General features: G+C 39.3%; 1 protein-coding gene across 2 annotated transcripts in view; it reads left to right on the top strand.

Annotated features, from left to right (window-relative positions):
- ARHGEF6 (Rac/Cdc42 guanine nucleotide exchange factor 6) overlaps nt 1–18,797 on the top strand; it is a 174,133-nt gene that overhangs the window by 123,680 nt on the left and 31,656 nt on the right. The window contains exons 16-17 of one of the 2 annotated variants that reach the window (XM_040323758.1): nt 2,053–2,208; nt 8,576–8,596. In XM_040323758.1, coding sequence (XP_040179692.1) covers nt 2,053–2,208; nt 8,576–8,596 — 177 coding nt within the window. The remainder of the gene's footprint in view (nt 1–2,052; nt 2,209–8,575; nt 8,597–18,797) is intronic. The other variant, XM_040323759.1, reaches the window with a different exon arrangement.

Raw genomic sequence — 18,797 nt, 5'->3', positions numbered from 1 at the left:
TTATTTATTAACCGCTTCAGCCCCGGAAGGTTTTACCCCCTTTCCTGACCAAAGCACCTTTTACAATTTGGCACTGTGTCGCTTTAACTGACAATTGCGCGGTCATCCTACACTGTACCCAAACAAAATTTGCGTCCTTTTTTCCCCCACTATTTGATCTCCTCTGCGGCTTTTATTTTTTTGCACTATAAACAAAAATATAGCAACAATTTTGGAAGAAAAACAATATTTTTAACTTTTTGCTATAATAAATATCCCCAAAAGATTTTTTTTAAAAACGTTTTTTTTTTCTCAGTTTAGGCCAATATATATTCTTCTACATATTTTTGGTAAACAAAAAATCATAATAAGCATACATTGATTGGTTTGCGCAAAAGTTATAGCATCTGCAAACTATGGGAACGATTTTTGGAATATTTATGCCATTTTTTTTTTTTTTTACTGGTAATGGCAGTGATCTGCAATTTTTAGCGGTAATGCGACAGATCGGAGACGTTTGAAACTTTTTTGGGAACATTTGGGATCAGTGCTATAAATATACACTGATCACTGTGTAACTGTCACTGGCAGGGAAGGGGTTAACACTAGTGGGTGATCAAGGGGTTAAATATGTGTTTCCTCTGCATGTTCTAACTGTGTGAGGATGTGAGTGACTAGGAGAGAAGCCCTATCATGTTTGCTACTTCGTAGGAAGAAACGATAGGGCTCCTCTCCTCTGACAGCACAGGGATTTGTGTGTTTGCACACACAAATACCCATGCTGGCGCTTGTGCATGCGATCGCATGTGGCCGGAGGGGATCGTGCCTACCGGCCATGTGCATTAGGTCCCCCGCCGTGCAGTGGATGCGCGCCCTCTGGTGGCTGAAACCGGGTAGGATGTACCCGTCCGGGATTTCGCCCACCAGTGCCATTGTGCCGCAGTATATCTGCGTGACACGGTCGGCAACTGGTTTAAAGCAGGAGAGCAGAATAAGCACAAAAATGTGAGGTGTTGCCTATATCAACATTTTTGTTTTATTTTTCCATAAGATAAAAGTGAAACATTATCGGTTATTATTGGCAAGAACACAAATCTTGTGGTTAAATTGCTATTAAATTAACTGTTTAAATGTGCCTGCACGCCTAAAATGATCTCATTATGAATAAAGATAGTAGGTCAGTGGTTAGAATGGACCTGTACCACTGTGCAAAATTCCAAAATACAAGCTGCCTATATAGTTATAACTGTGGGAAGCCAGCTGTAACTTCTTGCGGGTTCGCAGACTGTTTCCTGTAAATGGTGCTGCAGCCTTCTGGGATCTGTGACATGTCTCAAAAGGCTGCAGGGGGTGGTGCCTGAACTTCTGCCCAGATCACCTAGCCGTTCCTACCAAAACCAGGTCCCCACTCCCCCCAAAAAAGTGTCCAAAAGTTGAAGGGGTGCAGGGGAGGCATGAAAACAGAATTTCCCTTTTAGGGGTGAAGTTCTGATTCACGTTGGTGCAGCTATAGTATGGACATTTACTTGTATGGGGGCATATTACTTGTGAAATCAATCTTTTATTTTTTTTTATTTTTTTTATTTCTATTGGCTAAGTAAGCTAGGATTTTTACATAATACTATCCTATGTCCAATTTTTACGCCCAAATAGTACCTCTCATCACTGCAGAAACTTCTACCAACCCAAGCATTAACTTGTTGGTGAGGTACATCCTTTCAGCCATTGGTGCATACCAGAACTTGTTTTTTTTTATCTGAAAAATATGGTATGCTTGCTGAAAAAAGAGAAACTGCTACTGACCAGAAGCATGCCGATCTAGAAAGATAAAGCAGAGTGACAGTGAGATGAGCATATCCGTGCTCTGCTTCTCTTTTCACTGAGGCAACAAAAGTTCTGTGGGTCAAATCTCTGAATTTTTGTTACTTTATTTTTTAAAGGGCTATTTGGGCAATCTATTTAATGGGCAATCTTGTTGTTGTTGTTGTTGTTGTTGTTGTTGTTGTTTTAGACTGAAGTGATGCTTTAATGTTTTTTTAAAAGACTTTTTAAAATTGTCGTTCAAACTGGCAGGCTTCAGACAAAACAAAAACCCCTCCACCTCACCACTCCCTTTCATTACTTCCTCGTGGACCACTAGAACCTGCCAAAATTTACAAAGCTTGGACCTTGAGTTGCTTGCGGCCAGCTCCACCACTTCGACCATCAGCTGCACTCAGCTATAAAGAGGTAGCCTTGAAATCTCTGTTTTATATAGAAGTATTGCTATATTAATTCTAAAATATATATAATAGATGTATATTTAATTGTGTTGTATTTTATGTTTATTTCCAATATCCAGTATATGCTTCCACATCAAACAATGCTTGTGAGTAAAAGCCATTAAAACTGATAGTTCATGGTGCAGCGTACACCAGTTGCTTAGAATCCTCCACTGGACTTCTATCCCCTTTCCTTCATCACCTCTCCCTGCCATCACTCTTACTTTGTCCATGTTTCCCAAATGTTGATCTTGAATAAGAATGAGCTCAGGGTTAGTTCACGTGGACTGATGCTAAAAATCTTAGCTAAAAGTAGCTATTTACAGTATCTTGCATTGCCCTTTGAATGCACATTTAATGTGATTTGTTCAAGGGAAACAAAATACTTTTTGTCCCTTTTTTAATACAGTTTTAGTAAAATATAAAAACAAATTTGCAATGAGTAAATGTATACAAACATGTCAGGCCTTACAATTTTGTGCGCCTGTAAATTAAATTAAAATTATACTTGAACAACACTTTAAAAGCGCAGGTCGTCAGTTTAGAGTTAACCAAGGATAATGTCCCTAGAATCATTGCTCTCACTTGTGTAGCCCAGATGCCGTTTTCATACATATTCACACCTGGATGGATTTATCTATGTATGCGTGTTTGGGTGAGGGGTGTAAAACTTATTTTATTTTGGGTCTATTAGACCTGCACTCCTTTCCACTCCACTACAGCTAATGGAGCACAGATTGTTCTCCATCAGTTGTCCATCCATCCGGTGCTGCCAGCAAATGACAGCTTCCTGGTTCATTCATCGGAGGGAGGATCAGCAAATGGGTGGGTAGTCCATTCTGGTGTCTGTGGGGGTGGTCAAGCAGTTTTACAATAACCCAACTCGTTTCCAATTGAAAGCTGGCAGTTGGCTGAGAACAGACATACATTTTCTGTAAAAGCTAGACATAAGCCTTATCTTGCTGGCAGCTAAAGGCTTAAAACTAGGTAATTTTATGGCCGATTGTTTTAATTTACTGACCATGCCAGACTTTCTAATAAGAAAACCGAACATTACCTGTTCACCTGTAGACTAAAATCCATACCGTCTTTACACACTAGCAATAGGAAGGGTGTTTATTTTCTATTTAGCTTTAGTGTGTTGTGAATAGACCTAAATAGCGAAGTTAAAATTACACAGGTTGTTCACATGATAGCAGCTTAGTAGGACGTTGCAGCTGGAACCTCTTCTGTCACCTCTTGGCAGCAAGTGGTACATGCTGAATATTTACAGTATATGCAATATTTCATGTACTGTACCTAGCAGCAACACCAACAAAAAAGTTCCTCAACTTAATATAAAAGTAATAACAATAAAACATACATTTAAGAGTGCAATTAAATGTGGCTTCCCATGAGTCCCTGGTTCACATCTTTTTTTTCTCTTTGAAAATACAAGTTTATTCTTGTGCTTCCTGCAACAGCTGGGACAATGGGCCAGATTCACAGACAATTACGTTACTCCGCGGCGGCGTAACGTATCCCATTTACGTTACACCACCGCAGGTTTACAGCGTAAGTGCCCGATTCACAAAGCTCTTACCTGTAAACTTGCGGCAGTGTAACGTAAATGCGCTCGGCGCAAGCCCGCCTAATTCAAATGGGGCGGGCACCATTTAAATTGGGCGCGTTCCCGCGCCGAACGTTCTGCGCATGCTTCGTTAGGAAATTTCCCGACGTGCATTGCGCGAAATTACAGCGCCCCGACGTTTTTTTCGTATTCCCGGACGTCTTGCGCAAAAAAAAAAATCGAAATTCGACGCAGGAACGACGGCCATACTTTAACATGGCTGATCTAAAGATAAGCCATGTTAAAGCAGGTGTAACTTTGCGACGGGTAAAAACGACGATGTACGGGATTGCGACGAACGCGCGGATCTTCGTGGATCGCCGTAACTAGTCATTTGCATATTCTACGCCGACCGCAATGGAATCGTCACCTAGCGGCCGGCCTAGAATTGCATCCTAAGATCCGACGGTGTAAGTCAATTACACCTGTCGGATCTTATGGCTATCTATGCGTAACTGATTCTATGAATCAGTCGCATAGTTAGGACGGGCGGATCACAGAGATACGCCGTCGTATCTCTTCTGTGAATCTGGCCCTCTGCTCCTTTCCATAATGACAATAGAAAACCTACAGAATTTACACTACAAAACCATGGTTGAAATAATTTTAATTTCCTATGGCATCTATGTAGCCATCCCTAGAGTCTTTGTTCACATTGCATATTCAACTGGAAATACAGTACATAACCTGAGCCTTTTACCTGCATTTATATGCAATTTGACCAGTTCCTATAAAGAAATTCTCAGTGCAAGTGTGACTATTTTATTTGGCCTACAGTCAACAGGAGATAGGAAGGATTTCCAGTGGGGAATGTAAGCAGTTGACAAATGGACCCAGCCAACTTGGTGAACTTGGTCAAATACATTTAGAATCTACTATTTTTCATACTTAAAGGGGTTATAAAGGTTGTTTTATATTTTCTAAATAGGTTCCTTTAAACTAGTACATTGTTGGTTCACTTACCTTTTCCTTCGATTTCTCTTCTAAATGTTTTTTTTTTCTTTGTCTGAATTTCTCACTTCCTGTTCCCCCTCATTAAGCTGTTCTGGTTGACTACCCCCCAGCCAGAACGGCTCGAATAATGGGGGCAAGCTTACTGAGGAGGAACAGGAAGTGAGAAATTTAGACAAAGGAAAAAAAACATTCAGAAGGGAAATTGAAGGAAAAGGTAAGTGAACTAACAATGCACTAGCTTAAAGGAACCTATTTAGAAAATAAAAAACAAACCTTTACAACCCCTTTTAAGCATGATTTTAGGTGAGTTAATAGGTTACTGGCTATGTACCAAAAAAACAGGAAATGCTTGAAGGTCACCAAAGAATTGTATTTTTTTCTGCTTAGTATGTGCTTTCTCATACAACTGCCAGCATCACACGTGGCTCAATGACAAGCCTCAGACTTCCTGTCTGTAATTAGAACATGCAGTCTGAAGATGTGAGTGGGTGCCAAATATGTATTGCCTTAGGGGTCTTGCCCTTTAATGTGGTAAGCCATGAGCTCTCAGTATTTTTCAGTAAGGGCATGAAGTATCTTTATAGAGTGCCATGTCAATTTTCAGAATAGTGTTCATGCAGCAGATGTGGCAACCATTAAACGAAACAAACTCTCTGCCCTTTATCAGTCTTCACTAACAGGAAACTTGTTTTGCTAGTGCTTTCTCAGATATTTTATTACATTTTGACTTGGGAAAAAAGAAACTGAGAGATATACAGGGACTACCATTGGCCCTTTCCTTAGAAAAAAATGTCCTTGGCTCTCTAGCTTCAGTACTCTTGGAGTCACTAACCCAGAAAAGGCAGACTAGAAAGTCAATGTGGAGTCAGAAGTCCTGATCTACAAACTTCTCCTGAATCCATGCTCCAGAAAGTACTGAAGCCACTGGATCAGCATCAAAGCCAGCCAATTAGCATTTTCAGTTATATATGTAAGCTTAGGCAGCCTTCATATTTTACCAGTACAAGTTTCCTTTCATAGCTGGGCTCTATATACTGTAGTAGGAAATTGGTATAATCTTAGGGTAAGAGACGAAGGGTAAAGGTTAGCTACATCATACAGTAGTCTGTCCCATTCCCTATATTGAGAGGGGCCCCCAAATATTCTGCATGTAGCATACATGTGATTTTTGTATTTTTTTTTTTTTTTTCCTGCACGGAGGATTGTACTACATATAATATTTATTCCCCAGTTTTAGAAAGTGGCCCTCTGTATGGGAAAAAATATCTACGCCATATAGCAGCATATAGCTCCATTTATTTATTTATTACTATTTGTTTGGAAAGCGCGCATATACCACCAGTCGGTGGTGCCAAAGCGCTTTGTGACCGATAGCCCGGATGTTCTGACGAGAATAGCATAAACAAACAAAGGTAGCAGCAGAGCGAAGAAGGGAAAAAGGGAAGAAAAGAAAAGAGGAGAAAGGGAGAGGGGGAAGAAATTAAAAAATTGTGGATGAGCGTAGAAATATTGGCCTAGGATTGGAATGCTTGACGGAATAGCTGGTGGAGGCTACAATGGGGAAGCTCAGTAGAGAAGCTTACAGGAATTTAGTATAAAGTTCCAAGGGCAGTAGACTCTAACATGAAATTCACGTGAAAGGTGTCTTGCCTACAGAAACCATATATTTGTAACGTGCACTAGGAATCTGGTTTCTGTAGAAATTGTGGAATAACTCCCACAATATTGTTCTTTAGAAGAGTCGGCTATGTAGCCCGTTTACACTATTGTGGTGTGTTTACACGCACTCATGAAGGCATTTCATGATTTTTAATAGGCGGTCAATGCACCTCTGCACACATAAAAGCACCTGTACTGCTTTGTCTAATGTGTGTGTCATTTTAGAATGAATAGTGCAACACACTGTACGTAACATTTTATGTGTTACCATGCATCAATGTGAATCTGGCTATGGGGTTCAGCTTTTTGTAGGAAGATATAGAGGGCTTCTAAGGCAAGGTAACTTTTTTTCATATCAAGAATACAAAAAAAAAAATATATATATATATATATATATATATATATATATATATATATATATATATATATATATATATATATATATATATATATATATATATATATATATATATATATATATATATATATATATATATATATATTAATTATAAAGTCATTTACACATCATTGTAGGTAGTAGATCACTCCAAAAGCACAAAAGGGCCTCATTAACAGTATATTTCTAGCTCGCCCAATTATTAAAATATTAGATAAAAATTGTGAAACCTCTTTACACGAAAGCGATATTAAAGGTGTTGTAAACCTGCGTGTTTTTTCACCTTAATGTATCCTATGCATTAAGGTGAAAAAACACCTTGCAGTGTCCAGGCCCCCCGTTTTACTTACCTGAGCTTGACCTGAATTTCCATGGGCACGAACCCGCATCGCTCTTTTCTCGGCTCTTCATTGGATAGATGGATAGCAGCGCAGCCATTGGCTCCCGCTGCTGTCCATCAAATCCAATGATGTTTGCGCCGGGGGGCAGGGCTGAGTCATACACTTTGGCGGCTATGGACGCCGAGTGTATGACACGGGAGCGTGACCGCAAGGTAACCCCCTTGGGAGAGAGCTTCCCAGAACAGGAGGATCGGGGCCACTCTTTGCAAAACAAACTGCACAGTGGGAGGCAAGCATGACATGTTTGTTATTTTTATTTTATTTTTTTAAACGGGAACCTTTACAACCACTCAGTTTTTTTTTTGTTTTTTTTTAACACTTCCAGCAGCTAAATGAATCACTTACTGAGACTGAAGCTTCTTTAAGCCATTGCCCCTGGTTTCCTGTATGAGGGTGGCTCAAATCCACTTTGCACTACAAGTGCATTTGAAATTGCACTGGAAGTGCAGTCGCTGTAAATCTGAGGGGTAGATCTGAAATGAGGGGAAGCTCTGCTGATTTTATTATCCAATCACATGCAAGCCAAAATGCTGTTTTTTATTTTCCTTGCATGTCCCCCTCTGATCTAAAGCAATTTCAAGTGCACTGTGTACTTGTAGTTTGCACTTGTAGTGAAAACTATGTGAAAACTATTATTTGCCTTTAGTAAATAACTCCCATAGGGTGTTGGCAGTTTTGGCATTTTTGAGCAGTAAAAAACAAAACTAGTGTGTTCTGAGAGAAGTTTTCAGGTGTAAAAACGCTCTAATGCTGATAAACGTAGATAAACGCTCAAAAATGTTTTTATAACGTTATTTTAACATCCAGTGTGCATGAGGCCTAAAGATAACCATCCTCATCTGTGGGTAGTTTCTGTTGTGATTATGATTTATAAAGAGTAAACACAGTTGATAATAAATAGCCAAACACTAACCATGAGTGAAAGAAATGTTTTTGTGTTATTCATATTCTCTGAAAAATGGCCAATAAATCATAAAATCTGACAGGGTATGTAAACTTTAAAGCACAACCCCGCACTATTTTATACATTACTGAGATGATAGCACTTCAAGACAAGTATGTGTCTTTGTAGTACCCATTTTGAATTATGAATTGAGTGAAGGGTTAAATACTAGGTACTATGAAAAACATTCTCAATTTGCTGTACTTTTATTTAAAATGTATTTTTGTAGCTTCAATCACCCAGTGCAGACTTGTTTTAATGACAGTGATCTATTTTCTTAGATTGAGTGGTTGGGCAATGACTCTGTTAAACTGTTATTTTACTTGCTCTCTCTTACATATATTCTTTTCTTTTTCTACATATTTATTGTAGAGGATGTCTTATATCTTGAAGGTAAGGGTAGAACCTATTCTTATGCTGCAATATGGAAGCTTCTTCCCTGCATCTGTAGTATTCTTGCTTATGTCTGTCTAATACCTGCAATTACTATGTCTCCCTGAATGTCTATAAAGATTTGAGTGAAAAGCAGACATAGGCTTGTCATTTGTTTAAAATAATCTACAGCATATTGTAAAGAGCGAGGTTCATAATATAAAACTGTAAGGGTTCCCTTTTATAATGCGGTTGAGTAAATCATGATGCAACAGTAACTAGTAGACATCTAGCTGAATTCTAATTGGCAGCTTTGAATAGTCTTTTTCCCTGTATCATGAAAAAAAGACTACTAGCTCTGAAAAATATCTTATTCTTGTTCTAAAACAAATATATAAAACAATGCCTGTGAAGCAGAAGCAAGTGATAAGCAAAGGGTCTTTACTTTTAGCATAGTGCTGCCTTCTGATAAAATCAAGTTTATTAATTTAAGGATAAAATTGTTACCTCAGTTCAGTCATAAACTAAGTTGGAAATGTAAGAGATCAAGAAGAGACAATGGAGCTCAATTGTTAAAACTGGAGAAAAGAAAACGAGCACAAATTTTGTAGTTAATGCCAAATCGGAATCTTTTTTATTCGCTGAACTAATACTTTTTGAACTCTTGGCTTTTTTAATGCTTTTTCTGGCGCAATATTTCTCCTTCACGGCACTGTCTCTAAATAGACCTTCAGAAAACTGCATTAATTGGGAGTGAATAAAGAACAGGTGTAATTGGAAGCAGTAATTTTACTCTATTGCCCACCCAGAGTTTTCAACGCAGGAACAAGTAGTTGCTGGCAGTTAACACACATAATTTGTTATTTCCAGCAGTTAGTGCGCTCAGTGCCACAATCCAAGAGTTCCCCAAAATACAGATGGCTTATCTAGATTGCTAGTCATCATGTACAGTTACTGGAAGGTATGCAGTGACCATGCAACTTCTTCGTAATGTCACTATGTTTGCAAGTGTGATGGTGTGGATTGTACCATGTCCATAGCTATGCTGTTATTGGGCAACAAGGCTGTAACCGAGTGGTCATGAGCACACCCCTGCTACCTTGTTTAGGTATTCTATAGAGGAGAATGGCCGTAAAGTCAATTATAATGATCATGAAGATAATATTTTTTCTTTAGTGCATAATGTGGCCTCAGAAGCCCCTAAATATACCATTAGTTTGTTGGCTACAGTACAATTTAATATTTAACATTTGGTTAAATTTGTAATTCTTTTCTACTGGTATAACTCCTTAAAACTTAAGCTCTGCGCTACAGTTATTGTACCATTTGTCTTTTCTTTCATTTGTTTGTCTGCAATAGACTGCAGCCTCTAAATTGCATCTTCCACATTGTGCTAGTTTGTTTTTAGTTTGCTTATTTTTTTTTCCAGAAAAAAATAAAATAAAAAAATATATATATAATAGAAACTTTTGTGAATCGTGGGTGAAACCATTTATAAATAGACCCTATAATGTTACTTAACCACTTCCCTACCGCCCATTGTCATATGACGTCCACAGGAACACTCTGTCCCTCCGGGACATGACGTCCTCGGCGGCCCGGCCGCCAGGGGGTGCACGCCGAGCATCACTCGGAAGCCTATATACTAGAATGTACTGTGTTCGATACGCTAACAAATTGGAGCCAAATGCCAGCTCACATTTTATAATCAGTGACAGCAAATAGATTTTTTCTTTTGGGATAATGGTTTTGCAATAAATAAAAGCTGACAATTTTAGGTACCACTGCCAGTAACTGCAAGAGAGCCTGTAAATGCAAGTGAGCAATATATCAGACTTACTGGCCAGGTCACTAGGTAAAAATAGAATAAAGAAAGCTTTAAAATGGAAACAAATGCAGCCACCACATCTAAGAATTGGTAAGCTGCTATTTAGTAAATGTTCGCTTCTGGGTTTAATACTGTTTTAAAGAAAAACCTCAACCAAAGTAAAGAGACCACAGTTCTTGACCTTCTTTGTAAATTCTAGTTGCCTGACTGCAATATTCTGAAGAAGCATGTAGACAGGAAAAAAATGTGAGGTTAGAACTCCTAAGCGACATATGTGTTGTAAATCAGTGATTGCTAAAGCCAGGAAGAGGTTTTTCATTCAGAGTCATAGGCCTTTGTCTATCGAAAGCAGAGACGAAATGGTGACTTTTTTTCCGGGTAATTATCGTGTACACATTCTTCTTACACAGGCTTATTTACACAACGCTACATTTTTCTAAGACAGGTTAGGACCAATAAAATAAACATATTTTATTTAAAGGTCCTCGTAGAAGATGCACAAGCTTAACACACCCAAGGATGTGTACCTACAATAGAAATCTGACCCCTGACTAAAGCATTTGGATCAACGTGACAGCCACAGAACCAATATTTTTAGTATTTTCAGGAGAGGTCAGCATTGGAATCCTTCTTACTTTCTGATTGCAGGCTTTCTCTACATCGAAGTTCACATTTAAAATATTGAATTTCAGGAATCTAAGTCCACACACGTAGGTTGGACTTGTCTTTTTTTCAACCTCACCTACTATGTAATGATTGGATGTATGTCAGTGGCATTACGCTCAGTGAATCAAAATAGTTTAATTTCTGTATAACCAGTATGTGACCATTTCCGTATAGGTTTCCAATAAGGTCTTCCTTCACAGTTTGATATGTCCACTTCCAATTCATAGGTTGATTATAGACACCAGTCCATGTACTGTAGTTCAACCTGTGTAGGTGTGTGTGCGGGTCTGACCTAGACCTACATAGATACAATCATTTGTAGGTCTATGGATTTTGCCCATAGATGATTTGTGTAGTAAAATATAAAGATTACTTAAATTAAAAACTGTGTGTTGTGTATTTGTGTGTCTGTGGGCTTCTGAAAAGTAAACTTTGCTTTTTCTGTGTGCATTACATTGCATTAACACTGCTTTTTGTCAGTGAAAAAATATTTTCCTTTGCTTTTTAATGCATAATAAAATGCTGTCGGAACAAGTTTTGCAGCCATTATTATTTGGAAAAAAACTGTATATCTTTAAAGGAGTTCTCTGACCTAAAACTTTTAACCCCCGCTGTGCCCGGGCTGTAAAAATATACAAAATAAACTGTCACTTACCTGCCTACGATCCCCCGTTGTTCCGATATCGCCGTCCCGTTCTCCGGTCCCGGGCCCCTTCCGCTTCCTGTGTGTCGGTGACTCATAGTGCGCTCAGCCCATCAGCGGCCGCAGCAATGTCCCGTCGCGGCCGCTGATAGGCTGAGCGCACTATGAGTCACCGACACACAGGAAGCGGAAGAGACCGGGACCGGAGAACGGGACGGCGATATCGGAACAACGGGGGATCGTAGGCAGGTAAGTGACAGTTTATTTTGTATATTTTTACAGCCCGGGCACAGCGGGGGTTAAAAGTTTTAGGTCACAGAACTCCTTTAAGCTAAGATGGAAAATGTAATGTATTGAAATTGTACCAAAATGAAAACATCCCTCCTTTTAATAATCTCCTCTTTCAACTGAATATACTTTGTATTGCTGAATAAAAACGTTGTTTTGATGGAATTATTCATAAGATATTTGTGTCAGAATGCTCCGTCTGTGTTCCCATTACTTGGTCTGGTGTTTTGCGCCCTTTTATTAAAACGTGGAAGACTTTATTGGTTAAATCTCTAGACATCTGTGAATCGTGAGGGGAAGCAGTTTGCATTATCTTGGGACATTCATGACTATATTGAGGCAATCTTTTTCTTTTTAATTACTTTTTACTTTTTCATTTTACTAGTCTGGCAAAATTCAATTTAGTCTAGGAATTATATATATAAAAAAAACTATTAGAGAACAATTTTCATTTTATACCTAGTAACCATTTAGGATATTTTAATACTGCTAAATGGGCAGGGTGTATTGAGAGGGGAAATCTAAATGAACCTACCTACATGCATGCTCACATACTTTACAGAGTACCTTGGGATTTTGAGAGCCAGTGTGTTCTATTAGGCAAATCTTATCCAACACCTGTAGTCCAGATTGGACCGGCTCCCTCCCTAGCCCTCTTTTCTATGATGGGCTACCTCACAGGCTAATATGGGGGGGGGGGGACATGCACAAATTACTTTTCTCTCACATGGGCAATTTAGGTGACCGGTCTCTGTCAAGGAAATCATCCTACACACCACCAATGAGCCATTGTTGGAGAAAAAAAATCTACACAATCTGGAGCGCCTTCAAACTTTTTTTATATTTCGGAATGTGCTAATAGTGCAACACCATGGATCCACCCCCCCCCCCTCCTCCTCCCCTCACAGTCATTGAATTTATGTTTCCTGAGAACTAGCTTATCTGGCAACAATTTGGGACAGAAATATTTCTTTACTTGCCTTCTGCAATGGATATACAAATGCAGGCAACCCAATTTACCCACTATTACTTTATTACTTATTAATTTTTAATTTCAATACTACACTATTAAATGCTCCTTTTGGAGCTCTCGATCTGTGAAAGCACATATGCATGTATCTCTAGGTGTGTGCCATCCATCACTGGTGCTCATTTTGTGTATCACCCTTAGGACCTTATACTGTATCTCTTCAGCAGGCATTTGGTGGAGTGTCCCTTTATGGTAAACCTGTATTTTGCCAGTGCTACCCTTGCACTCTCCACTGCATTGACCTTCCACCTGATTGTCTAAGATCTACCTAGCTTCTGGGTAAATGCTCCCTGTGCCTCTTCACAATACTGCACTTTGTGCCTGAGCTGCTAATTGCTAGGCCCAGTCTTTAGCATACTGTATGTTTCAACTTGCTTAGCACAACAAAATGTACATTTGAATCTCTGGTATTTTGGCAGCAGATTTATGTGTCAGAAAAGAGTAGGAAGGTACACGCTGCTCATAACCCCATCTCAAAGTGAACTTGCAACTTTGCCAAATATGGGCAAACTGTAGGCTCACTTTACGTCATTTCCCATCTGAAGCAAAAAAGAGGGCATCAGTTTTAGACTCCTCTGTGTACTAATTTTGATGGGTTTCTATTTTCATAAAGGCCATTTGAATTCTCATTTTAACATAACTAAATGCATTCCAGGTGCATCAAATATGCGGTGTGCAAAGTCTTTGTTTTCCTTAGCCACAGCCCTTAGAAGAAAAACCTGTAATCTGCCCGCATGCTGAAGATTTGGGACTCTTACTGCAGAGAGCACAAGCTTTCCTGATTGCAGAGCTATACAGTGAATCCGGAAAGTGTTCACAGCGCTTCGCTTTTCCTCCCTCTTGTTATGTTTCTGCCTTTTTCCAAAATTTATTAAATTCATTATTTTCCTTCCAAAATCCTACAAACAATACCACATAATGACAACATAAAAGAAGTTTGTTTGAAATATTTGCAAATTTATTAAAAATAAAAAATGAAAAAAAAAATCACATGCACATAAGTATGCACAGCCTTTGCTCCAATAATTTGTTGAAGCACCCTTGGCACCAATTACAGCCTCAAGTCTTTTTGAGTATGATGCTATAAGCTTAGCACACCTTTTGGGCAGTTTTTCTATTCCTCTTTACAGGACCTCTAAAGCTCCATCAGGTTAGATGGGGAGCATCGGTGCACAGTAATTTTCAGATCTCCCCAGAGATGTTCAATCGGGTTCAAGTCTGGACTTTGGCTGGGTCACTAAAGGACATTCACAGAGTTGTCCCGTAGCCATTCCTTTATTATCTTGGCTGTGTGCTTAGTGTCATACGGTTGTAAGATGAACCCTCGCACCAGTCTGAGGTCTAGAGTACTCTGGAGCAAGTTTTCATCAAGGATGTCTCTGTACATTGCTGCATTCATCTTTCTCTCGATTCTGACTAGTCTCTTAGATACTACCGCTGAAAAACATCCCCACAGCATGATGCTGCCACCACCATGCTTCGCTGTAGGGGTAGGAATGGTGTTTTCCAGGTGATGAGTGGTGCCTGGTGTCCTACAGACATGACCGTTGCTATTCAGGCCAAAGAGTTTCTCTCAATATAGTCCAATATAGTCCATCTTTGTTTCATCACACCAGAGAATTTTGTTTCTCATGGTCTGAGAGTCCTTCAGGTGACTTTAGGCAAACTCCAGGCAGGCTGTCATGTGCATTTTACTGGCCACTCTATCATACAGGTCTGATGGGTGGAGTGCTGCAGAGATGGTTGTTTTTCTAGAAGGTTCTTCTCTCTCCACAGAGAAATGCTGGAGCTTTGTCTGACTAAGGCCCTTCTCCCCTTACCACTCAGTTTGGCCAGGTAGACCACTCTAGGAAGAGTCCTTGTGGTTCCTTGTTCCATTCACACATGATGGAGGCCCATGTGCTCATTGAAACCTTCAATGCTGCAGACATTTTCTGTACCCTACCCCAGATCTGTGCCTCGATATAATCCTGTCTTGGAGGTCTACAGACAATTCCTTGGAGTTCATAGCAGGGTTTGTGCTTTGACATGCACTGTCAACTGTGGGACCTTATTTAAACAGGTGTGTGCCTTTCCAAATCATGTCCAATCAACTCAATTTACCACACGTTGACTCCAAGTTGTAGAAACCTCTCAAGGATGATTAGTGGAAACACGATGCCCCTAAGCTCAATATTATGTGCCATGGCAAAGGTTATAAAACCTTATGTATATGTAATTTTTTTTCATTTTTAATAAGTTTGCCAAGATTTAAAACAAACTTCTTTCACGTTGTCATTATGGGGTATTGTTTGTAGAATTTGTAGGAAAATAATTAATTGAATCAATTTTGGAATAAGGCGGTAACATAACAAAATGTTGAAAAGGTGAAGAGATGTGAATACATTCTAGGATGCACTGTAGGTCTGATTTAGGAGGGGTGTGGCAGACCTCTGCAATAGGTCTAGTGCTTCTCTACAGAGAGTAAGGGTCCTGCTTTGCAGTATGATTGCATGGGGACATGCCTTTCTACTCAGGCTATGCTTTTTTTTTTTTTTATAACATTTGTAAGACATTGAATGACTCTTGTTTTTGATTTCCTTGAAATGCATTTAAGTGATTCAAACTGAAGGCCTAATTAAATTTTTTGTATATTGATGACTGTATAAAGTTCTGACCAAGCTCTGTACCTAGTTCCACTGATATAGACTAGTTGATAGAAATGGACCTAATATAGGCTTAAGCAACTGATTGGTATATCTCTGGGCCTTATTAAGACCATCACTTTCAGCCAGTCCATCTTTGTGGGATTGGTTGGGACTTTACATAGTCATCCATATTGCCTTACAATCTCCGGTCTGTTAAAATGCATAATAAATAAGTTCAGGCCTTAAACAGCCCATTACTCACCACGTAATTTAAAGAGCCACAAGAGTACTGCAGTATTGACTGGAAAAGTCATTGGGGAAACTGTGTATGTATTTTCACACCCAAGCAAAGAGTTTTCTTAACAAGACGGCACTACATCTTCTAAGAGTGAAAGGAAATAAAGCACATTCCAATTTCTTAGAGCTTTTGTGCTTATGGTCTTGGGGAGTTCCGAGAAACTGATACACGCAATACTTGTGTCATGAGATTGTTTTGTCAACCACAAAGGCAGAAAGGGGAATAGTTTAAGAAAGACTTCAAGATCAACCAGAGCCATTGTTCACACTCTTATCACTAGCTATCTCCATCATTTTTGACGAATGCATAATTTGCATTATTTTCTAGCTTTATATTCATCTGTTGACTGATACAATAGCTTTCCGGAGCTTGTCACAGGATATTGGTCTGTATTTTATTCTCTGAAGCTTTTTTTTTTATAGCCTCAAATGGGCCGAAGAAGTCATACATCACAGATTAGACTGGCTGATATGAAACCTGTGTCATTGCATTAAAATTATTCTAATCCTTATTTTTTTAGAAAATAATAAATATGTCATACTTATCTGCTCTGTTCAATGGTTTTGCACAGAGCAACCTCAAACCTCCTTTTCTGGGGTCCCCCGCTGGTGCTTCTCCTCTTCAGTAAATGCCCCCCTATATAGAAAGCTGCTTCCTATGGGGCCACATATGCAGGATCGATCCCGAGCTGTGCTGCCTATATCCTAATCAGACACAGCAGTTTGGTCCAGTCCCCTATCACAGGATTTGATTGACAGCAGCTGCTGCCTCTCTGTCCTGTAAAGAGAGAGCACAGAGAGCCGCTGCTTTCCGGCACAGCGCTGGATCAAGATTGACTTGGGTAAATATGGGTAAATATTTAGGGGGGCTGGGAAGGGGAAACCTGATCACAGAAGATTTTTACTGTAATGCAGAGAATGCATAAAGGCAAAAATTCTTTAGTTTAGAACCCACTTTAACTGTAAACTGCTTAGCGTGACTTGCATTGTTAGGCTAAAAATAAACCACAGAACTAGGTCATTTTGGAGTGGGTTATAACCCTTGTCGGTTTATTTTTTGCCTTATGTGTCCAATTAGGGAGTCCCAGAGCCAAAACAGGAAGTGAGAGGAAATCACAGATTAAGGTAATTCCTTGGGGACCCTCAGGTGACCAGAACTAGTGTCCCCTAAAGGAAGATTTCCCCTCTATTACTTTCCTGGAGACAACCCAAATTTGGGGATTTTCTTTTACGTTCAACCATCCACACTCTGTTCTCTCTTACATTAGTGAGGATGCAGTTGCCATGCAGCAATATTATTGAAGTGATAGAGTATCTGGCACCGAAGGAAATGCTTACTTATGCTAGTATTAAAAATATTAACTTATTTTGTGCTAATGGCTGTTATTGGGAATTTTGTTGTCTTTGTGTCTTGTTCTGTTCATTGTTTTGATCTTGTGTTGTTTTTGTTGAGTGTGGCATGTGTTGCAATAATCTCCCTTTTGGGATTAATAAAGTATTATGAATCTGAAAACCTCTTTAGGAAAACGGTAAGCTTTAATTGGGCTCAAAATGCCTAATACATTTTTTTTTTTTGCCAAATTTTAATCAGTGTTGGATAAAAATGTACTTAAAATATGTTGAGGATAAGGGCATACATTCATATCCCTACGCCTCCATCTATACAGTTTAGCACGGGTATGATCAAGTTGAGTGAGCCTCTGAGTTGGGGATGAGGACACTAGGAGAGGAGAAATCAGTACCTGTTTCCACAGGTCTCCCCTCATTAAAGTCCCATATATAAATAAGAAATAAGCCTTTTTCTGGAGTCTGCTTTAGTTTGCAGTCTAATAATTAAATTGTTATATTCAGTTCATTGAAATGTACAGGCCTTAACAGTTAACGCATGTCTCAATTGAAACTATTGGAAAAACCCTTGAGTTGGAAGATGAAATTCTGCCTGAAGCAACTGAAAGGTTTTCAATACAGCTGGATCAAATATCTCGCTCTCCTGTCCCGCCACAGTCCGAAACCTTGCAATTTATTAAGTTCTGGTAGGAACGAATTATGCCATATAGGTGTATTACCGTTTTATTCCTCCCACTTCATCAGCTTCTACACCTGCAGCTAGAGGCGATGAAAGAACAGCAATGTGGAGTGTTCCTGACATGCAGAAAAGATACCAGTTGGCAAAGCAATAGGTATTTGGAATTATAGTAGAGTAAAATTGCCAGAGTAGGATCCTCCAGGTCCCTCTCATCCCAGTTTAAATGTTAGAACTGGGCAGCGAGAAAGTACATTTTAGTGTGAATTATAGCTAGGCCACCAGCGTCTTTTTGCTAAATGGAGAGTAGATAGTTTTCTTTTTCCAAATAAGCTCATGAAATACATTTATTTGTGTACAGCAACGCTTCAGCAGCCAGACTGGGGAGTTGTGAAATAAGTCATTGGGGTACCTAAATAATGAGATTGGAGCCGCCAACCACTGTAAAGGGGAGTTTGCACCAACTGTTAATTTTCGGCTTAAATTTCACCTGGAACGGTGGCAGATTTAATTCCAGATACTTAGTTCAGACCCAATTTTTAAGTCCTATTCTAGCCTGTGGGTTAAAAAAGCTGCACATGCCAGTGGCAAAAATGAGAAATCCTAATTACTCTCACTTTGGTGGGTCAGAGCACCTTGGAATAGAACTGCAATTTCTTTGAAAAAAGAGGAATGAGTTGAGGTGGTTGGACATATTACTCAGACAGTCATTGGAGCTGGTGGAAAGTAGACCCTGGTGCAGACTTAGAACATACTAAAATTATTATATTATATATAACAGACTACCTAAAAATATCTTCAGCACCTTTAGCAGGAGCTG

This window comes from Rana temporaria, chromosome 9, assembly GCF_905171775.1.
Source record: "Rana temporaria chromosome 9, aRanTem1.1, whole genome shotgun sequence".
Classification (NCBI taxonomy): Eukaryota; Metazoa; Chordata; class Amphibia; order Anura; family Ranidae; genus Rana; species Rana temporaria.
This window is presented reverse-complemented; position numbering and strand designations above follow the sequence as displayed.